Below are 23,653 nucleotides of genomic sequence, written 5' to 3' on the forward strand. Positions count from 1 at the left end.
CACTACACTGTAATACAAGACCAAAGCTGTTTCTTACTTACAGTGGCTTTTTTCCTTGGACATTAGCAGTATTTTAGCATGATATCAGGTATATAGCAAGTGTGTGTCAGAGACATATTTTGCAGGGCCCCCATTTTAAAATGAGCCAGCTGGAAATAATGTAGTAACACATCAACTGAAGACATGTTTTCAACCAAGTCATGGAGCTAACTTTAGCATTATTAGCTAGCTAGGTACAGGTGATAAAATTTGTCAGTGATGGTTTGTCTTTCCAGCCATTAAAATGGAGGGTTGCTGGCAGGAAATGGGGAGCTTGCTTTTGTCATAGTTTAAAAAATTATTATGATTTTTATTTTTATGGTAAAACTGCCGACATTATTGTTGTAAACTGCTAATTACAAAACAGTTTTCCTTCATGTGGGTGCTGACCCATGCACCACAGTAAACCCTTCATAGCCATCCACTTGTTTTCAATATATCTGAAATATGGAGAGGAATTGGGAAATAGACGGTGAGTTTGTTTTATTCCTGGCATCGGGACACTGCAGTGGCTGTCGTCTCGCCAGAACTCAGGCTGGCAGTCAGCACAAACTGGAGGTAATTGAGAGGGAGAAGTCCCAGCCAGTTGCACAGTAGGGCCACCACGGGCCTCTGAATGCCACCGTAGCCCCCAGTGGACATTAATCAAAATGCCCGATCAATAACTTCTCAAGTGCTAATAAGCACTGGCACATTTCGTGATATGTGAGCCCCTTCATCATTTCAAATACCCAGAGATTTATAGGAAATCCATTGTTAGGTCCAAAGTATGAGGTAATGTAGCACTTAGTAAATGAAGTAAAACCAAAAGCCTGGGGTGATCTGTATTTCATTTACAAAGGACATGTCTAATCATTAGGATCTCCATCTCTCTGAAAAGCAACCAAACGGCTGTAATGATGGCTGTGTTCTTTTATAGCTTACTTACTCAGCAATGACGCAGGAGATAACAGCAAATAGTAAAGACTTGCTGTCCTCCACTCCTGACTGTTTCACTCCCAGATAGCCATGGGGGACTCCTATCCACCATGGAGTGATTAAAGTCATGTTAGGGAAGCATTATGGGTCAGGTCATAAAATAATTTGATTTCTGTCCCCCTCCACTGTCTCCTATCAAAGTGATTGGTCTCCTGGTCATCTCACTGGCTGACATAATTGTTAATTAACCATTATGGGCTGCCCTCTCTCATCTATATCACACGGCAATTACTCATTTGACAACAAAGCAATATATCACTGTGTATGATGTATGGACACAGACCTGTTTTATGAGTATGAACTGACTCAGTATCATGAAAGTGTTGCACATTTACTTACATCTAGATGCTTTATTTACACAAGTATTGATTAGTGTCACGTTTGTTTCACATGATACTTTCCACAGGTAAAGTCCTGGTAGCTCTGTCTCAGTATTACCACAGCATGTGTATGAGTACTGAAGAATTTTCCTTTTCAACCTATTGTTGGTGCAAATTTGCAATGCAGTTCCTCAGCAAAGTTTTTTTTCTCTTTTTTCTTACCTGTTGCTTAAGTCATCAGCTCTTTGCACGTCAAGGTGAGTTGTCTTTTCAAAAATACCACAGATCAGGTAAAGAGGTCCAGGGGGAAGAAAGTTAAATAAAAAGCTCTTTAAAATGGTATTCATAAAGAAAAAGACAAACAGTGTCCCTGTTGAAAATAAAAGCGCACACTGAAATCCATTCTGATGACAGTTGGAAGAATGCAGGCTTTATGGGGGACTTGAGCCCCATCTTTGCCATATCTTTTAAGCATGATTATTTACTTAAAACAACAAACCAAAGCCCCAAGTCTGGCATTGTGGACGACAGGCCTTTGATTGAGCTCTGAGCTTGAATTCTTAACTAATAAATTGTTCCACGCCTTTGTCTGGGGCATTAACAGCAGTGGTCTGCGTTTTTCTTGCCCTAATCTCAAGAATGCAGCAGCCTCTTGAGAAGCTCAGGGGTTTCCTCCTCTCCCAGAGCCAGGTCTTCACTTTGTTTTCTTAGAGGACTCCCTGGATTGACAGGCCTCACCGTTAGCCCTCTCCTCGGCCATCTGTTTTCACTGATTCTGACTGAGCACATCAAAGTCAATCAAGACTGCAAAGCATTTTAAAAGTCACACACCCCTGCACTGTGTGTGTGAAATAAAGCAAAGTTTTCATCAGGCTCACAAAAAGAGACGGTTTGGACTGTGTGTTTGTGTGTATGGTTTTCCATGTAAAGGTGACCTGTGAGGGATCCCTTAGCTCACAGCACAGGTATGAGCAGCTTAGCTTTGTTCAATGCCTACTGTGACGACAGCTCGGTGAGTCACCTAGACACATAGACTAACCTCCTTTGGTCAGGTTCCAACTGTTCACTGACACCTTCCTGACAATAAAATAATCATTAGTGAGACTGAGACACTGTACGTAGTATCTTCATATCTCTATTATCTCTATTATCTTTACATGGTGATAGAAGGATATAGAAAACTTTGTAAATGTAAAGCCATAAGGAAAATGTACTTAAAAATCACATTAAAAGTACTCATTATGCAGCAGAATGGACATATCATTTTTATATTATTATATGTAACATTTTTTTTAATTATTATTACTAATGAAAGACCCCAGTCACTGTCAGGTAAATGAAATAGTGTAAAAACTACAAGAGATATTTAAATCTGAATTGAAATCTAGTGATGTAACATTGTAAAATAACATAATATGGAAGTACCCAAGTAAATATTCAAAATTGCACCTAAGTATCTTGTGTTCATGAATTTCCCCTAGGGAATAAATAAAGTATCTATCTATCTATCTATCTATCTATCTATCTATCTATAGAAAAGATGGAGAGTGGGTTAAGAGAGGGAGTGTAGTGTTGATGCTCTTATTCCTTGCTTACTTGTGGATTCTAATATACTTCATGAGATATCATTCATTTGTTTTCTCTGTGGCTTAACAAAGCTGTAACTAGATCCCAGTTTAAATCTCAATTTAAAAAGAAAGTGCTATACATGATTAAATGTACGTATTTAATTCCACCACCATTAAAAAAATACCAAATAAAAATGTATAATATTGTATAATTTTCAATAATTTAATAAATGCCAAATTTTAAACAGAGAGGCTTTAATAGGCACTTGAGAGATCCACCATGCAGCATTGTAAGAAATCAAACGCATCACAGAGTTAATCAACAATTCATGGTGATTTTAGTTTGGAAACAATAACCAATCAGCTAAACCCGAGGTCTCAGCTCAGCCAATCAGAGGCAGCGTGGAGGCTCCGCGGTGATGACACAGAGGAGGGGGGGTAGGGGGGTGGTTACCTGGTAACCACTCAAACACTGTCGATAGGATGGCAATGCGGAAGGTTTGGATTTTAGCTCCTCTGCACTCCACTTTGTTATCTTGTTCATTGATGAAAATGTGCTAATATAAAAAACTGTGGCAGATATATCACAAGGGTTTCTTCTTATCTCTATCTTCTTTTAGTCTTTACGCTCTGCCCAGTTTGTGTCGTAAAATGAAGTTGAATTTCCCCGTTGTCTGCTCTTCACCTGCTAGCTTAATGAGATAGCGAACACCTGCGTGAACTCACCTCCACGCGGTACCGTTTACAGAAAACCCAGTAACCAAAAATATTGTTTTATCTATCTGTAAAATTAAGGTAGCATTCCCTGTTTGTAGGGAAACTAGAGGAAGATTATAGACGAGTTCTGTCGGATTTAAAAAGTAATTTCTGTAAAACACTTATGCCTGCATTAGTAAATTATCTAAACCAATATTAGCATTTCCATTCGGCCATGCAGTAATTTATTCCTGCATTTTGAAATTATTTGGTCTAGACAGTATGTTTCAGAATATATGAGGTTGTATTTCTTGCTTTTTACCCACCTTGGTCTGAGAAAAATACGATTTCTACATTTTGGTACTTTGCCCAAGTTATAAATTGAGCAAAGCCTCATGCATCATTTTATATAACTGCAGTGATTCACATCTTTTACAGAACTTGAAGTCTAAAGCAAACAACAAGTTGGTGATTACATCCGTTGCCTTTCAAGACCACATCACACGGAGCCTGTTGCATCCAAATTTCTCATTTTCTGACCCTTTGCTGAGCTGCAAAAGAAAAGCACCCAAAAATCTTCAAGCAAGAGGAGTGGAGGAGAAGGGTTTGCAAAGACATGATGGGCGAGACAAGACAGAATATGTCCTTGATCCTGCTCCACCACCATTAACATTAGGTAAAACCTTTGGAAATGTCTTGCAGTTAAAATCTTTCAGTCATGAAAGTCTTGCCACCATATTTATTTATGTTTTAGCTCAAAAGATGGGTTTGGTGGCTTCGCCAGCAGAGAGACTGACAGAGGCTGAATGGACGCAGGTCAAGGCGAGGTCTATTCAACAGGGGGATTCAGCTCAGCCCTGTGCAATATGCAGGGAGGAGTTTCGCCTTCAACCTCAGGTATTCCCCCAACACAGTAGCTACTGTTAATTCTCTGTGAGATCTCTTTCTTTCTTCTTTTTTTTTTTTTTTTTTTACTTGTTTTCAATGTTCTGTGTCTGTCCTCAGGGAAACCTGTGTTTCCGCATACACACATGAGCACACAAACATACACACAAAGCCCCCCGCCTGCAGTTCCTGTATGTTCTAATCTGTGTAGACAACTGTACAAATTTACCCATACTGCCTTGGAACTCAAGTGTGACGTGATGATGTAGCAATCAGTGTGTAACTGTGAGGGTCATTCAGTCTTTTACACCTTTCCGATCCCCTTTTAAGATGCCAATCTCCTCAAGAATGTAGGACTAGAATAGGCGGCCTCACAAAGCACAGTTGCCATAGATGCACGTGTAAATATTAGTTTGACTCAGGGAAAAAAAAAGTTAATTAGAGCCTGCTAACAAGGGAAAGTGACAAGAGGGAATCTTTGTTGATTTGGCATTTTCCTGGAAGACTTGATATTGTAACAATGCCACTGTGCTACAGACTTGTGTTGCATTCAAGCATTAATATGACAATGAAAAATGCTTACAACAGCAGTTGCTCTGAACCAGTTGTGTTAACTGGAATCTTTGTTACTCTATCCAGCTTATTTAATACTAACAGCAAATTGTCTGTAGTAGGATTTAAATATAAAGTTTCTCTGCTTTCTATTAAATTTTTTATCGCATTTCTTTATTGTATGTCTGACCTTAAACTGCACCTTGTACCCTTAAAATGTTGTGAGAAATGAAATTTCTCTCTGGTCTAATGGCTTGTGGAGCTCTTGGAAATAGTACACTGCAGGGGGGCCTTTCACTGGTGATGGAGTGTGTTGGTCAGGCCAAAAACAATAGGAAATCAATATGCCTCCCCTCTGCCCTCTAGAGATCTGAGTAAACTGGTTTGTGTGCAAAGCCCTATAGCTGTGGCTGTCTCCTTTCAGACGATAAAAGAGCCCCTCTCACAGGTAGAAGGAGACTATAGTCCAGGTCCCAGTCAGCCCACTGGGGGTCATGCTGACTCCCTCTATCCCCTTGGCAAATAACACTTAAAGGCAGATACACACATTCACATATGTGCTTGAATACACACAGATTTAGCATGGCTTAAAGCTCACATACACACACCACATGAGCACAGACCGTATATAGTACACTGTATGGGACCGTCTCTCAAGTGCTTAAAGAAAACCTGAAAACCAATACACATCCTCAACCTATGAAATTTAAACTCTCATGAGTAGTTTAGATGCTGCTTCTTGATTTACAGCGGAAGTGATTCTATTTAGCATATTTGTATAAAATTATTAACTTATATCCGTGTCCCTTTTCAGGTGTTGCTGTGTTGCTCGCACGTTTTCCACAGAGCATGTCTGCGGGCCTTTGAGAGGTTTTCTGGGAGAAAATGCTGCCCTATGTGCAGGAGGGAGCAGTATGAAACACGGGTGATACACGATGCAGCTTGCCTCTTCAGACACCAATGTGCTACCAAGTAAATGCACTAAACCAGAGATACAAAATATAACATTAAAAATGAGTTTTAGTATGTTTGAATAAAAGTACCATTCACAGTAACTCAAACTACAAATTGTACATCACGCTGTTTCATCAAGTAATTTCCATAGAACTGCAGCATCTTCAACAAGTGCTGAAGGAAAATCATTCTCAATTACAAGGTCTTTTTTTGAGGTTGGCTGCAAGATTATCTAATTGTTGGTTCTTTGTTTGTTGTGACTGTATTTCTGTATTTTGTGCGTATAGAATTCAAGCATACTGGCGAGGCTATGTTGCTCGAAAGTGGTACAGACATATGAGGAAAACAATCTGCCCAAAAGACAAACGGCTGAAACGCAAATTCTTCGAAGCCAAGGTGAGTTTGTACTTCAGCTCTGAAGTGATCGCATCAGGATCTTATAGATTAATCAAGCTTCTTTTGCAACACTGAACACACATTGCCTTGTGCCTGTCTCCTCACATCTCATTTTCTTCTTACTTTTCATCCTGACATTCTTTGACCATTTAGTTGGTTGAGTAAAGGCTGTGACGAACATCACATCTTGAAAGTTGAGACATGGGTCTCAGGGACTCACTGACCCCACTGCTAACCTCCACACACACACAAACACACACCTTCACCTGCTCTCACCCTCTCGAGCTCCTTTGATGCTTTGTGAATCATACACTGTTTGTTCACTAATGTGGAGAGAGTTTTGTGTTTTGGTCAAACAGTCTGGGAATTCGAGGGTCAACACAAAAGCTCGATGTCTCCTGTGCATGTTTGGGTCTGGTATTCCTTCATCGATCAGTGTGTGTGTAGCGCTGTTACTGGGTTAGATGGGAAAGGGTGAAGGGGTGAAGTTGGCCAGGGTGTTTGGATACCTGATGCAGGTTGTCATTTCAGGCTTTGTTCTCTTGTCCCATTTCAAAGCTATAAATCATGCAACCACTGGACTCAATAGAGGGAATATTTAAAAGTGGCTGACCGATGGTCTCGAGAACAGCCAGTGGATGGGGTCGTTTGACTCTGAGGCTTGTGTTGCCTTCATGGTGGCTCCCAGGAAAAGGGAACATTGCCACCTAGTGAACCTCCCCCAGCTGAGGTCTTGGATGACCAAAGATGACACTGATCATTTCTCTTAATCAGATATCAGTTTTTCAAGGATGCTTTTTACAAATTCATCCAATGATCCTACTTTGAAATAATCATAGCTCCAACACATGTATGTCCAGTGTCCTCAAGAGCAGGCGTATTTATTTGTGTGTGGAGTGTTGTAATCATGCAGAGTGCTCCTGTGCTTCAAAGAGGCTGATTAAGCAAAAGTGGCAAATGCATGCGGGCCACACATATAATGTGTTGCAAGGGTCGGAGTGTCCTACCCATCCCCCTGTCAGTCTCCATCATCTTGCCTATAAACCATGCCTTAACATGTCACATAAACAAAGACATAGCATTTACTGAGCCAATTAAGTCTGTTCTAACACATTAGGCCATGTCCAGGTCCACATGCTCAGGATGGAGTCACAGACGCTGTCAGCCACTTTACATTCAAGTTGTGTGATTCAGTGGTCGTGGGTGGTCATGAGATTGTCTCATATCTTTTGTCACACTGAGGATGATCTTCAAGAGCTGCGAGCTGAGCAACACAGCGCTGAAAGGTCTGATTGACTTGATTTTCTAGGGAAAGACTTATTTGCTTAGCTGACTGTAATGCAAACAGGCGTGTTAGTGCTGGGCTGGAACCTGTGTGAGACGGAGAAACCTATTCTCTCAGCTTTCCTTGTGATAGCAAGAGGCAATAAAGCATCTTTGTACCATGTAGCCCCAGGTGTTCCCTGTGGAAAAAAAACTTCTATGTATCAGGCCAGTTTCAGAACTCTTATCAGCTGATACCGATGCCCAGCTTTCAATTTTTACTTGCTTCGGAGGTCCGACCCTGAGTCAACACATTAAGGGAGACACTACCGACATCTAGATGGATTGCTGTGAGATAACGCCTCTGCACTCCTCCTCCTCTTCCCCTTCTGTGTCCTCTCCTGTCCCCATCTACTGTGGAGCAAGGCAAAGTTCACCAGAGGCTGTACTGTTTGCCTTGACTGTCGAAAAGTCAGCCAGGCTCATAAAAGCCTCCATCCGAATGGTTAACAGTTGTTTAATTAGTGATAAAAGCCTAGCTGTAAAGCAATTCTCATGTCACTGTGGCAGGCTAAGGGATGGTGTGTGTGTGTGTGTGTGTGTGTGTGTGTGTGTGTGTGTGTGTGTGTGTGTGTGTGTGTGTGTGTGTGTGTGTGTGTGTGTGTGTGTGTGTGTGTGTGTGAGTGCGTGCGCGCGCACGCACATGTGTGCACATGTTTGTGTGTGTGCGTGCATGTGTGTGTTAGTGTGTCAAAAACAGAAAACAAGTACATTTTTGCAAGCAGGTGCAGAGGAACCTTTAAGTAATTTGTTACATTACCTTTCTCAGATGTAGTTCATTGTATCACATTGATGAAGAGCTGCAATTATAATAATCAATAATCATTTCATTGTTGAAGTTATTTGTCAAGCAAAAATGACAAAACAGTTTTTCACTGTTTTGACATTTTATAGACAAAATTATTAATCCAGAAAATAATCAGTGGTTTAATCAATCCGTTGCAGCCCTACATTTATGTACAGTTTTCTGTAACATTCACTTATTCAACTAATGAAAATGCTTAACAAAATCATTTTTATCACAAAGCCCGCTTACTTGATTTGTTTTTGTGGAACTTTCAGCTGCATCTAATGGCCTTCATCAGTGGCTACAGTTTGCTCATTTGTCATGGAGATGGTTTAGTTGTTATAATTTGATTGTTGTTGTTGTTGCTTACTTTAAATGTAGAAATTTATGTTGATTGGTCAATTGCATAGTGCCTTTGAAACTTACAGTATATAAATAGCCCCTTCATTGACTATCGAATATGTTTTTGATATAAACAGTAATATGCATATGCAGACATTAATTGTTGCTTAGCAACAGCTGTTGTAAATGGGAGAAGACAGATGAATTATGAGATGACAGACACTCAAAGGAGTCTTTAAAAATGGTCAATGTGAGAATGGAACAGTTGACTGGGTATGTTGGAGGACGGAGATAAAAAATGTAAATTAAAATAATAAAATTTTACTATACACCAGAAATAAAGTCCTTAAAATGTTTATAGCATTTGGATTTCTCAAATTTTATTTATTCTGTTAACTGTTAATTATCTAAGTGCTTTTTCACACCGACAATTATTGCTTTAAAAGTAGTAAATTTTGAATATCCCTGTAATGTAAATACCCAAGAGGTGGCTAGAATGCTAATGTGTAGGAGCCTGGCTGCTGGCTACATTGGGCCAGAGAAATGGCAGTAAAATTATATAGACACTAATTAGAAGTTATTTCATAGGAGAGAAATTGGTAACTCCATAACACTTTATTTGGAGTGATTAGTAGCTAATTCATTAGTTTTCAACTAAAACACTGTGTACAAGACAGAAGAGAGGACATGTTTATGTGAGTGTGAAAAAGAAAAAGTGTCAGAGATATGTGTGCTTCCATGTTTCCCAGCACTGTCTTCCTTTTTTTTACTGGTTTCCATTAATTCTCTATGTTAGTGGGAGACGTGACTGTATTGATCTGGCTGTTTAACAACTGCACCCTGTCAGCGTGCCTCAGCCATTACAATACACACACAATTAGCCTTCGCCGAAAACACAACTCTATTGTGTATCTGAATGAAACATGCCTCCTTTGTGCCAATAAAATGGTTTTTCTAATTAGTTGCAGGAGTTGAATGACAGCTTTGTCCGATACTGTCACACTGACACGGAGGCTTTTCTGAGTGATATCGACCGCTCCCTGTCATCAAGCAGACGAGTGTTCCAGCAGCTGGAGAGAAAGAGTGTCTCTGAACCACAGGAGAACGACTGGGACCGAATACATAGCCAGGTCAGGAACAAGGCACACTCTGCTGAATCAGAAGCCATTTGTATCATTGAACATGGCCCTGTGAAAATATCTAATCCTAGTCTGATTCTTCTTCACCCAGCCTTGCCTTTCCTTGACATGTTAACGCCTGCATCACAGCTGCTATATAGAAAGTACACATCTCTCCTGAGGTGATCATTCACTTTACCAAATGAATGGCAGTGGGAAGGCGAATAATCCTCTGTGTTTACAAAAAACACGAGCCAGTCTGATAATGCACGGCAGGCTTTTCATCGCCTGGACTGCTGTGGAGGAACTGAAAAGACATTAAGATTTGCTGTTCCATAAGGCTCCATTGTTGGCTTTCATAGCAGCCAGTACCATTTTCCATTGAGGGGGTGGGGTGTGTGCAAAGAAGATGTCTTTTTTTTTTTTTTTTTCTTTATCTGGTGTGAAAAGGTTGAGCACAAGGCAGGAGTGGCTCAGCCTTGACATGGAGTATCAAACAGTGAATGTGCTTTCAACACATACCTTGCACCTTTTTCACGGGTGCAAACTCTATAAAGCAGAGTGGAGCTCGATATGAAACATTTAACAACAGGGCATGTTGGCCCCTAAATACAGGAAGATGTCTTTGGTTAATCACTGGTGAAGCTGTGCATGTGTTGCTTTGTTTTTGTAAGGATCACTGGTAAACATGTTATCACTTTGTGTTGGATCAAACTTGTCAGGTAGTTGCCAACAGATTTGCTTCAGAGTCCTTTCAAATTTAAAGGCCTTTACTAGAACAGTGGGAGGAAAAAAGTCACTGTTGTTACCTGCTAGTTATATTTATGCAAGAAATTCCTTATTATTCCTTATTATGATACCTGTGCATATTCCTATATAGAACTCTGTCACAGGAGTTGTAAATATCCATGATCAGTTATTAGCACTTATTCCTTATTATGATACCTTAGTATCCTCCTATATAGACCTCTGTAATGGGAGTTGTTAATATCCTTAAGGTAGTTGAAGAACTTTTATTGTTTGTTTCAAACTCTGACAGGTTATCCAGAGAGGTGTCTGGGACTGCCCCATCTGCCTGACTGCACTGTGCAGCCTGAACCTTCCAACAGAATCCAATGAATCCAACCATCAGCAACGCAGACGAACTGTGCTCCTGTCGTGTTCTCACCTCTTCCACCAGCTCTGTTTAGAGGCCTTCGAGGCCTTTACTGCAGACAGCCGACCTTCCTGTCCCCTGTGCAGATCTGTCTACCACAAAAAACTTATCTAAAACAGGTACAAAAAGACAACATTTTGGGTGATTTCATCTTGTAAGATTTGTAGGTCCAAGTACCCTGTATTTGAAATAAGCCAAATTATCACATTTTGATCAAAAGAAGTTTGGTATTCGGGGGAAAATACTTACTTTCTTGCAGAGAGTAAGATGTCTCCTGACTACATGTTAAATGAAACTGGAGCTGGGAGGCAATTAGCTTATCTTAGCAGAAAGATGGGAGGCAGGGGAAAAGGACTAGCCTGGCTCTCTCCAGAGTAAAAAGAAAAAAATCAGACTACTAGCAACTCTTTGTTTGAGCTGTACATAAAAAGAAATGTAAAAGTTTTTATGGCTCACTATACTTTGACTTTTTTATGCCTTACTATAGTATGACGTTTTTGGCGTGTCGGCCCCTAAATACAGGAAGATGTCTTTGGTTAATCACTGGTGAAGCTGTGCATGTGTTGCTTTGTTTATGTAAGGATCACTGGTAAACATGTTATCACCTCGTGTTGGATGAAACTTGTCAGGTAGTTGCCAACAGATTTGCTTGAGTCCTTTCAAATTAAATGGCCTTTACTTGACCAGTTATTAGCACTTATTATGATACCTATGCATCCTCCTATATAGACCTCTGTAATGAGAGTTGTTAATATCCTTAAGGTAGTTGAAGAACTTATATCGTTTGTTTCAAACTCTGACAGGTTATCCAGAGAGGTGTCTGGGACTGCCCCATCTGCCTAACTGCACTGTGCAGCCTGAACCTTCCAACAGAAGCCAGATCCAGTAGATCCAACCATCAACAACGCAGACGAACCGTGCTCCTGTCGTGTTCTCACCTCTTCCACCAGCTCTGTTTGCAGACAGCAGACCTTCATGTCCCCCTGTGCAGGTCTGTCTACCACAAAAAAACTTATCTAAACAGGTACAAAAAGACGACATTTTGGATGATTTCATCCTGTAAGATTTGTAAGCCCAACTACCCTGTACTTGGACTAAGCAAAAATGATTACATCTTGATCACAGGAAGTTTGGTATTTGGGGGGGAAATAATAATTCACTCTTGCAGGGAGTCAGATGGGAAGGTATTTACCACTCTCCTGACTATATGTTAAATGAAGCTGGAGCTGGGAAGCAATTAGCTTATATTAGCATAAAGATGGGAAGCAGGGGAAGACACCTAGCCTAGCTCTTTGCAAGTAAAAAAAAAAAGAAGCAACTCTTAATTTAAGATGTACATAAAAAGAAATCTAAAAGTGAAAAATGTGTGCATTTACTGGTAGTTGCGTAACTATTTTCTGTAACTCAGCAACTGGGTGCAGTGACTTTCTATAGTCCTCTTGCCACCATGAGAGAAAGAGGAAACCAGTATAGACTCAGGAGAGTTACTGGGGCCAAGCGTCATTTGCCAAATAATAGTTACAGCATTTTTACATTTTTTGTGAGCTTTAGGGCTGCTGATAGGTTTGTTTATTCATTTTACATTTTGACAGTGCCAGGATAGTTGTTCCCCCTGCTCCCGGTCATTATGCTAAGCTAATCAGGTCCTGGCTTTAGCTCCATAGCTAGTGCAAAAACAAGGGAATGGTATTGTTCTTATGATCTAACTTTCAGCTATGAAGTGACCAAGTGTATTTCCCCAAAAATTCAAATATTAATTCAAGACATTTTTCACCACGACCTACAGTATATTCTACAATGATAAATGAAAAGATGTTGAAGCATTTTCTACTTTTATTTGCAAACACATAAACATCAAAAATAACAACATAAATTTAGCAAACTGAGAAATTGTAAAAAAATACATTCACAAGACATGTACCAAAAATTACATGCAGAGACCAACTGACAGACAGACAGAAATAAAAGCTGCTTCACTTACACTACAGGCCAACTCTCAACTTTTGAACCCCCCACACAACACAGATGTACCATAAAGGCAACCAGAAAAGCTTACTTGAATAGAAAACAGACCCATCAGCTCTCACCTCAGAAGCTACTGTGAGGAGTATGATTGTGATGTGTTATTAGGGGTGTGATGCTTCCCCGCCAGAGTCCAGTGTTACCACAGCCTGCAGCTGAGTGGATGGAAGCACAACTGTGAAGGAGATGTATAAAATCCATTGAGCCATTTTGGTGATTGTAGTTCAGCCAGATCATGTAATACAATCCTTTTATTTATATTTATCCTTTTTGCTTTACCATATCACTTTGTGCCATATTGATTTTTCACAGTATCTAATGATCAGCATGCTCCTAACATCAATAAAATAGCTGAAGATAGCAGTATGAGCATGAAATAGCATACAACATACTAGAAAACTACCAAACGTTTCTGTTAGTAAAGAATTTGGGTAACCTGGACTCTTGCAATGATATCTTTCAAATTAGAAACCAGGTCCTGCTTTTGGGATGGTAAGAACCGTTACATGTACAGCCCACCCTTCTCAGGTCCAATTAGCTCACTTGGGAAGTTGACTTTACTATCAGTTGTTTGATTGAGAATTTGTCCTTCGATCCAGTCTTTGTAATATAGCAACAACCAATGGCAGACAGCTTTGATGTAAAACATTCCCTGTCCTGAGAAACAAAAGTTTTAAATGCATATATAGATCAAAATGTTCTTATTTCCTTTTCTTTTGTCATCATCGTGTCATATTAGTCACCATAAAAACACATGACATCTATAACACCGTAAAAACAACATCATTTGACCACTCAACTCAATCCTAGCAAGTGCTCCAGTTTTATGGGTAATGAATGAGTCTGTGACAACATTCATGGCAAAAAAAAAAGTACGTTATATGTAGCTGGCTTTAGACTAGAAACTCAGTGGTGTACAGGGGATCACAGTGGAACTGTCAAGAGACAAACAATGTGCATGTACACTTATGTACATGTGCATGTACACTTATTTACATGCACATAGACAGACTACACGGAACAAGAAACAACCTTAACATTAAGCCTGTGAGATACTTGTCGTATAAGGCATTTAAGGTGGTTCTGGACACAAAGAACATCACAGTTCAGAAGATTATGCAGCAATACGACGACATGTAAGTGGGGCCTGAGTCACCAAGTCTTTCTACCATCTGCACACATTTTTCACTCATGCACTCTGTATGTGAAGACTGTTACAGGTTTGCCTTTGATTTAGATGTTTATTAAAAAAAATATATGTCCAACAAAATACAGTTTGCTTAGTGAGTCAGCCCCTCAGTGGGCTCACTGAGAACCCAATATTTACATCCAAATAATGCAAAAGAGGTATGAAACACAATATAATATGTACATGTAAATACAACATTTGCAAAAAAGACAAATCTGATGAATCTTTCTGTGCCCTGTGAATTTAAAATATTTTTTTGGGGGGATCAGCAAAAATATGATGACATTTTCTTACCATATGCATAATAAAATTTTAGGAAATACAACCACAGGCTCAGCTCCAAATGCACTAAAGCATCCTGCTCATTGGGACTGAAGTGAATAAAACTCCCATATAGTTTCTCATTTGTAGATTAGCTCAAGTCAAATCTGGAGCACCTAAAAAAAAAGTTCTTACCCTACTTCATACAAACTAATGACATCATCAATAAAGTTAAAGCGCACTTGAGTAAAGCCAAATAAAAAAGACAAATGACAGCATGAGTGCTAAAATCTGAGGCCTATCAGTAACGACAGTGCCAATGCATACAATGTGAACTGTATTGATTCTGTGCAGTTTTACGTACTGGCTGTGATGAGTGTGAATAAGTGACTTCTTTCATACTTCACAAAGCACATTTTGTTATTTTCACATTTTGAGCTTAAATCAAAAATGACAAATTTTCACCTTATCATGCCTGTACCAGTTCACACAGCAATTAGCGACCAACGATTAGAGACCATAAACTGCAAGTGCTCATCGATTACCATGGACATTCTGACATTAGAAAATGAGTCTAACGGAACTGTGGGGGCCTATTTACTATGCTGAATACAGTGGAAGAGCAGTGTGATGGAAAAAGAACCCACTGCCTTTTAGTTAGATGTAAGACTTAAAAAAAAGACAGAAGGTGCATTGTTTCACCTGCCATACCCTCTTGCTTTTGTCTAGTGCAGCTTGAGGCGGTTGTAGAAGAATACCAAGTAGCAATGCTGGGGGGAAAGAGTGTCCTGAAGCAAGAGACGGGTGGTTTAAAGTCACAGTCGCAGTTGAGGTCAACATCAAGGTCACTGCAGTGATGCCAGTTTATTTCACTCCTCAGTCGCATCCCTGGCTCTGTCCCAGCTTCCATCCGAGATGCAGAGGATGGAATGTCACGAAGCTAAATTGCTCTCAGCCTCCATTTGCAGCATCCGTCAGACACTGCCTGGGTTTATTAAGTTCCTTCCAATCCCTTTCACCTTTCAGCAGTCAGGCAGTACTGTTGAAATCTCCCTTTGGCTATGCTAAGGTGTGGGTGTGCGTGTGTGTGTGTGTGTGTGTGTGTGTGTGTGTGCGTGCGTGTGTGTGTGTGTATGCGTGTGCGTGCCTGTGTGTGTTGATCTGTCGTCCCTTTCACAGAGTTTTCTGATGCCCGTTGGCCGAGAGCTTCCCAGATTCAGGGTCCGTGGGGCTGTTTGACAGTTGCAATTTATCCAGACCTGGGCAGGAGGAGATAAGGGAGAGAAATCTCATTAAAAAGCCTCAGACTTTCACTTAGACAGAAGTATTGATGTGCTTTTTTTCCCCTCAGTCCTTCTGTCTGACATTTTCTAACCCTATCCCACCCTGTGTATCAAACATCCAGGGCCTGTCACCACAAGCCTTTGAGACTAGCCCCATCCTCTGTCACATGTCAGTCCCCCAGCACATTGGATCTCGCTGCAATTTTTTCCCATTTAGTCACTCCAGGTCGTGCTGTCTGAGAGAAATAAACACTATCTCCCTCCAAAGCCACAGCATAGGTTTTTGCTCTCTGTGTTTCAGACTGAACCTTTGTGGATTAAAAATTAGGATGAAATTAAGTAGTCAAAGTCTTATTACAAATAAGACTGCTTTATAGTCTACACAACATCCATCATATCAAAGGAAATATTCAAACATTGCAACACTGCAATGAAAGAATATGTGGTGCACGCTGGAGCTAGTATGTCGTAGTATATCAAAAGGGACTAAAAAGCCTCGGAATACATGAATAACAAATAGATAAATAGAAAAATTTACCTAAGGCCTTTAGGAGCTCTTCCCGTACTGCTGAGGTGAATTTTCTCACCAGACAAAGTGTTGTCACAACGGCAAACAGCATGTTGTATGAAAGGACAATGTAAAAGTTCCCCAGCCAATTAAATCGCCCAAAGTCTCCCAAGAGATCAAACCTGGTGATACCTGTGAAGAGAGTGACACAACAAATGACTGGTTAGAAAGCAAATCAACACGTTATTCCTTATACAGAACTATGACAATGCAATTACTAGCTCGGTAATGACTCTTTATAAAAAGGTGTGATAAATGATAATTATTTCCCCTGAGGTCCAAATTATTACAAATTCCAGACTAAACAAAACAACAAAAAAAAAGGCAGGAAGTGAGGTTCACCCTTGACAAGGAGAGTATTGTGTTCTTAAGCAAAATTCTTCACAGCAAAAGCCTGGGGCTGCTGCAAATGTGACAATCTAGGTAGGTTTTAGTCTTTTCTGTCTGCAGTTGAGGCACTTTGAAAAGTGTCTCTCTCCAATAGTCCAGCTCTTTCAACAAGAACAAATGCTCAACCTGAAAGAAGAGCTTGAATTACATGAATAACAAAAAAACAATCTCATGTGTGTCGCAGGTTAAATCAGTGTGAAAAGGGAAAAAAATAATTACTAAACTGAGGTAGCCTTGATGTAACTGATTGAAAGGATACTTTTTGCATTCTGGGTCCAAGACCTATGTGCATCATGTCCATTTTTATGTTTGTGATCCCATTAGGCCAAAATAAGAAAGCCATTCCCAGTTCTTCCACAGAATCAAAGTCACCTGTAGACAAATCCACCTGAGTCAGCCACAGAGCTGATGACACATCAAATTCAAACAATAAGCGCACAGATCTTGTCTGTGACGCAGCGATTGCACAATTTCTAGCAGATTTCAACCCAAGAATCAAAAGGTTACCCTCACAACCTGAAACAGATATGTACAGTATATTTAATATTTAGCTCTTACTTTTTAGCCTTAATAGATAAATATAGTAACAATGCTGCCATCACAACCTAAAAGTTTATGTATCTTATTTCAGAGAGACAGAAACAAATGTATTCAGACTTAAACATACAACCATTGCACTGCAAAGTTTATGCTTATTTTCGTCACTTGACCGCATCTTGGTTAGCAGTACTGTACTGTAGGACTGTTCCCTATGGAAGATGACAGAATGGGTGACTAAGTATAGCAGCAAAGGTGCAGGTGGACATCTCTCTCCCAGGACCTTCAGACAGAGATAAAGGAGCAGTTTCTCCTGCAGGCTCCTCTTAGCTCCACACTGCTAGACCAATTTCAAACCATCTGTAACAGCTGCTCACACGCTGCCTGGAAAGCCATCGGCGCCCTATTGTTTTCCTGCTTATCCGTTTAGACCTGTCAATCCACATGTTCCTGCACCCTACCGCAAGATGAGCTAGCTGTACCATCCAATAACAATTTAATGTAGGGAGATAAATAAGCTGTCTTGTACAATTGTATTTAAAGTTACTAATAGTATTCACATCTTGATGTTAATTTTTCATGCAACATTGACCAAGGAATGTAATGCATCAATATGTTAAATCTATGCACCACAATAATTTTCTCCTCAGTCATCTGTGTGCAGAAATGATATTGGGATGTGTGAGAGTGAAGAAACCCTGGTCTCTGGACCTTCCAATTCTCCTGTAACATCTTCACAACCTCTGTCGTCAATTAGATTGGCCAATCGATTCAGTGTCTTGAGAGATGTATTTACAGCGGCAGTAAGCAGTTTGCAAGCATCAAGGACCTTTAACAAAATTGCCTGTGAAGAGACAGGGAGAGAGATGATGGAGACCTCAGTCAATACAGCTTGCCACTGTGGTCTGGCTAAATTCATTTCTAATGCCAGAGGTTTTGATCTTGGTTTGGTAATTTGAGAAAATCTAATTGGGGGTAATAAGATTGTTGGCATTTGAAATGTCAGGGGTACAGTGGCAGAGTTGGAGACATTAGCACGCAGTTGGCCATGAATCCAAGATGTGTATGTCTGATTCATCAGGATTATATGGCACAGCGAGATTGTTTTTTTTTTTCCATCCTTGTATGTGAAGTAAAGTTAAGATTGTCATTGCTTAACAGTTTTAAAAGATCTCAACAGAAAAGCTGGTTCTTAATGAGTTACAAGCCATCATGTCAAGGACAAATTAACATGGCATGTTCTGGTGGTGTACGGTTTTAAGACACTGATCGTATAATGGCAGCAACCAGCCAGGTTCCACTGTTGTCCTGTCAGCTCTCTATGGTATCCGTTCTACTAAAGCCAATGAATTCCCACCAAAAAGCAAAGTAACAAACCCGTTTGACTGAAATACTTAAATACATTTTAAACTATATAAATACTACCATTTCACCATATAATACTACTTTTGTTAAAATCCAAGCTAAATACAGTAACAGCACGGGCATTCATATGTGTGATCATATACTACCTGTAACTGGGTATTACTGTCAGGTGGTGGGTGGGGTGATTAACTGCAATAACTGCTGAGTTTACACTGAGCCACTGAAACAGATAACTTGTCAAAAGAAACTGCTCCCAAAAGCACAAGATTGTTCACTGGGAAAGAAAACTTTTTATTTTAACCACTGGTTAGACAAAAAACTATCAGCACACTCAGCTGATTTTTAAAAGCTATAAAGTCCAGCCAGTCAGCAACCTAAAACAGCCTTTCCATTGGAAGTGTCCAAACAACCGTGACCTGTGTGGGAGCTGATTCTGATATTTGGTACAACAATATTTCTCACTAGATTGTTAAAACAGGCAGAATTCAGCATACTGTTGTGTAGTAGTATATAGTTCCTTATTCTCTTGTACAGTGCATACTTCCCACACTGACACAGAGACAAGCACAAAAAAACACCTAACATCAGCACACAAAACCCTTTCTTGTCTCTTAACATCTCACTTCGTCACACTCAACTCTCCATGTCTTTTTTTTTTCTTTGCTGGGAGGCTTTTTTTTCCTCCAACTCAGTCTCATGCATTTATTCCTTTTCATCTATTCAGTGTCACAAAGCAGAACCTGTTGATATTTTGTAAAGCTCCCAATGAGTCACTGTATGCTTGCTCCGTCCCATTCTCCCACTCTGTTGGTCTCTCACACACACACTCACTCACTCACACACACACACACACACACACACACACACACACACACACACATACACATACACATACACACACACACACACACACTAGTGCTATTTGAACAGCTGTGCTCTGCACTCTGCATGTTTATTAGTGCCATTGTGATGGTGCTACTCCTGTCATTTTTACCCCTTCTCCCTGCACTCCTTTCTAACGTCACTATGGGAAACTATAGGAGAATTCAACTTGCTAACCTTAATGGTCTGGTGTTGGTGGCAGTACTGAATACGGCTGTGGGGGAGGAGCATTTACTTTCTCTGGTTGGTTGTGGCAAGGTCATTATGACACCTCAGTTCAACCTACACATATCCTAAAGAAATTTTTTGACATTTTGAGAAATGGCTCTGTGCGAAGGTTAAAAAGTCCACCTACCAGCTCCTCTAAAGCTCACTATGTTTTATCTGTTGTTGTTGTTTTATATGTATATACGACGAGTTGCAGTTTTATGGGGTCTTGGTCTTGCAGAACTATTTCTTTGTTGGGCATGGCGACTTTAGTTTCTGTTTGGTCCTTCCTTGGTTTTTGATTTAACTTCATTAGTGATCTTGAGGGGCTGATCGCTGGATTTTGTTACATAGAGACAGTGCCAGGCTAGCTGGTTCCCCCTGTTTCCAGTCACTATGCTAAGCTAAGCTGAGCTAACTGGCTGCTGTCTGTAGCTTCATATTTAGTGGATAGACAGCAGATTGTCATCAACCTTCTCCTCTAACGCCCATCATGGAAGTGAAAACCCCTACTTCCCAAAATGTTGATTTATTGCTTTGGACATTTAATTGGTGCATACTAGGTGTGAATAAGGAAATTAGCATGCCCACTCTCTTATACAGGCAGACAAACGCACTCCTGTACTCACCTAGCGTTCTGGACATCACTGGCAGGGCTGAACTCAGGACCAAGATTGACACACAGCAACCAATGATCTAAAAATCAGAACAGATAATCAAACTTGTCTCTCAGGAACATTAACGTACAGGTTTTGAGGGAGGAAACTATGAGAAGTGGGAGGAAAAAGCACCACTTGCGCCATCAGTTTCAGCAGTGACATGGCCACACATGTACACGCACACCACTTGATGTTAAATTGGTTCCACATATTGTACAATTAGTACGTCTGAAGTTGCTCATTACCAGGTTCTGTCCATTGTCCTTTCAAGTCCTTTCACTGGAGCGTCATGGCTAGTTAACAAGCCTCACCACTCCCAAACTCATTACCAAGTGAATAGGTGGCACTATGGGCCAAACAGAGCACACATCCTCCACCCCCATGTCACCCCCCAAAAACTCCACTCTCCCTCTGATGTACAAGAAAGGAGCTTGCACTTTGCCAGTGTTTGCGCAACCCACAAACAAATATTGGACAGATCAACTAAAGCCATTGAGGGGCCCTGAGGAGAACATTAGCGAGCAGTAGGAGTTCGGAGTAGAGAGGAAGGCGGGAGAGAGAAGGGGGGAAAAAGAGGAAAGAGATGAAACACAGGGGGTCCCAAACACATCAGCACCTCAGGAGCAATCTCAGCACCCGTTCCCTCACATCACCCCACCCCCTGTCCTTCAATCCCATCTTTACCGTTGTCATGGTTGTGTCATCCTTCCTGGGAGTGAGTCCCTCAAAGACACGCAGGCTATAGAAGCCAACGACAGAAGACACCATCAAGTAGCTGTTTGGCAAATCAATCAAGGACCAACAAACACTTCTCTGCTGGAAGCAAAGCAGCTTCATTCAGTTGTCTCTTATAAGTATCCCAAGTCTGCACCTTTTCACCTGTGATAAAAGGTGACGAAACAGCAGCACATGTCTTCCGGAAGGTGTCTGGCTGAACTATGTCCTGGATAAACAAAGCTGGCTGGACAATGTTGCTCTTGGCCATGGAGCATACTACTCCGGCCACAGACAAAGGGGGAAGTGGTGGTGGTGGTGGTGGTGGGGTGGGGGGTGGGGGGGGTGGGGGTTACTAAAAGGATACAACATGAGGATGATCTCCAGCGCTGCATGAGCCACGCCAAATGTGGAGAGAGAAGTGTTCCCAATGTTTCGGTCCTGGATGATGGAGATATAGACATAAAACTTGGTTAGTCAATGTCATCACACACCAATCTTATATAAACACATCACAAATAAAAAAAAAAGAAAAAAAAAGAAAATGGGAAACGACAGCACTGCAGGCAGTTGCACACACATGCAATTACAGAAATCCTGCATAGTAAGTACGCGGTGCATGAAGAATTTCCCCACTTGGGAAAGACAGAATCAAATTGGCAAAGTAATGAATGGAACAAGATGAAAGAGGCTCTTTTCAAATCACTGTCGATCATACAATATGTGAACAGGTGTTCAAACAAAAACGGCACATTGCTTACGGTAAGAAGAGTGTACAGGCTGAAAGCACGCCAAAAACATAAAAACAACAAAACAAATACTTCAGCAAACATACTAGACACCCCCCCCCCTCCCCCAACACACACACATACACACACATACCCACCCACACTCTCACCCTCAACCCCTAAACCCCTTTTGAAACGAGCAGTAGAAAGACATTCATCTACATACACTGCACATACCAAGAATCTTTCTCGTCAACTCATAGGTATTTGCTTTTGTTGGACTGGGCACCAGTGTTGATCACTGTGTTGTGCAGGGCACCTACAGTACTACACATTATGTCCACAAGTAAGAAGTGACCGAACTGCTCACTGTCAACCTATACAAGTTAGAAATCATACTTATTTACAGCTCAATGCTGTTAAAAAAAAAAAACTGCCTCAAACTTACGGTTTCACATTCAGATCTTGTAGATGTGCAAGATCATATGCAGATACAACTGTACAGTACAATACTACTGAATAATATACAGCCTATTACAGTACAACCACTAACATTGAGGTGCAATGCTCATGTACAATATTTACTATTCTGGCAATACCAATATGTATCACAATTACACAGTAAACATCTAGAGTATGTACTTTTAGTTCGTTATTTATATGTTTTTTTATTGTATTTTATTTCTTCTTACCCACCTTGAGTGTCCTTATCTTGATTTGTTTTGTAAAAGAGCCTGAAGAAAAAAGGAAAGCCTGGCAGGTTGTTTCATGCCTTTTTATGCAACTGTCATCCCTAGGAGCTTACTGCAGAGCCATGGTGCAGTGCTCTTTCTCTCTTACACAGGGAATTAGCAGACAGCATCTGATGTCATTTATTAATGGAGGGCGGGCGAGCATGCATTAAGGCTCTGTGTGTGTGTGTGTGTGTGTGTTTGTGTGTGTGTGTGTGTGTGTGTCTGTGTGTGCGCGCGCATATGCGTCTATGCGCACACTAAGGACAGCTAGCTTTCACAGTACGCCTCCTTTCAACTCTTTACTTCTTTTCATTCCAGTAGCAGGAAGGGTGATGGAGTGTGTGTTCGTGTGTGTGAAAGAGATGGTGGGTGTGTGTGTGGGTGGGTGGGGGGTATACACGTCTGTACTGCCTGCCACCGCTCAGTCAGCAAGACACATTGCATTTGTGCAATACCTGCACATTGGCAAGATTGTCAGCACCTTTCACACACACGTACAGAACTACGAATCATGTTGTGGCCATCTGATCTCAGGGGGGTCCTGTAAGTAATGGTAGCTTTGTTTAACTTGCTTTATTTTAACATACAAAACATAGTAAACCTAATCCTTACCTACTTGCCCACCAGATATTTCCCCAGTTCACACATATGGTAGGAGTAGAAGAAAAAGTCATAAAAACACAGTAAATATAATATACAGGAGGCGCTATTAACTTTAGGTACCTAGTGATCAAGGTGATCGACACATGCAACGCTTACTTTCAGCTGGGCTATGACCTTGGTCAAGAGACCTTATTTGACACAGAGCATACTGCCTAGTTTTGCAACAGTAGCACCACTCATCTCTGCATCACACAACAGACTGTTATATTCAAAACCATTTGTCAAGAACAATAATAAATACCCTGGTAGTTTTACCCTCTTCTCTGATGTCTGAATCAGTAATACTAGAGATTCCAAAGGCGCAGTCTGGAATCCTGTTCGCTCCAATATCACCATA

At 40.7% G+C, this 23,653-nt stretch overlaps 2 protein-coding genes across 2 annotated transcripts in view; one reads left to right on the forward strand and one right to left on the reverse strand.

Annotated features, from left to right (window-relative positions):
• The first annotated feature begins 3,836 nt into the window (after positions 1-3,836).
• Positions 3,837-12,849, forward strand: rnf32 (ring finger protein 32). The gene is made up of 8 exons (XM_056365086.1): positions 3,837-3,841; positions 4,021-4,277; positions 4,356-4,498; positions 5,853-6,010; positions 6,280-6,388; positions 9,803-9,970; positions 10,998-11,233; positions 11,918-12,849. The coding sequence occupies exons 1-7, from the start codon at positions 3,837-3,839 to the stop codon at positions 11,226-11,228; spliced, it is 1,071 nt and encodes a 356-aa protein (XP_056221061.1). The 3' UTR covers positions 11,229-11,233; positions 11,918-12,849.
• Positions 12,850-12,929: 80 nt separating this feature from the next.
• lmbr1 (limb development membrane protein 1) overlaps positions 12,930-23,653 on the reverse strand; it is a 34,242-nt gene continuing 23,518 nt past the window's right edge. The window contains exons 13-17 of the mRNA XM_056364008.1: positions 21,559-21,632; positions 21,162-21,252; positions 20,448-20,514; positions 16,408-16,569; positions 12,930-15,845 (exon numbers count right to left, since the gene is read on the reverse strand). Of these exons, the coding sequence (XP_056219983.1) occupies positions 15,760-15,845; positions 16,408-16,569; positions 20,448-20,514; positions 21,162-21,252; positions 21,559-21,632 (480 nt within the window). The 3' untranslated portion in view covers positions 12,930-15,759. The remainder of the gene's footprint in view (positions 15,846-16,407; positions 16,570-20,447; positions 20,515-21,161; positions 21,253-21,558; positions 21,633-23,653) is intronic.

Source organism: Seriola aureovittata, chromosome 20, assembly GCF_021018895.1.
Source record: "Seriola aureovittata isolate HTS-2021-v1 ecotype China chromosome 20, ASM2101889v1, whole genome shotgun sequence".
Classification (NCBI taxonomy): Eukaryota; Metazoa; Chordata; class Actinopteri; order Carangiformes; family Carangidae; genus Seriola; species Seriola aureovittata.

Excerpts from the sequence above, each read along its gene's own strand:
- rnf32 (XM_056365086.1), top strand. Across the intron at positions 4,499-5,852 it reads AGTTTCGCCTTCAACCTCAG|GTGTTGCTGTGTTGCTCGCA; the intron begins GTATTCCCCCAA and ends GTCCCTTTTCAG. Across the intron at positions 9,971-10,997 it reads GGGACCGAATACATAGCCAG|GTTATCCAGAGAGGTGTCTG; the intron begins GTCAGGAACAAG and ends AAACTCTGACAG.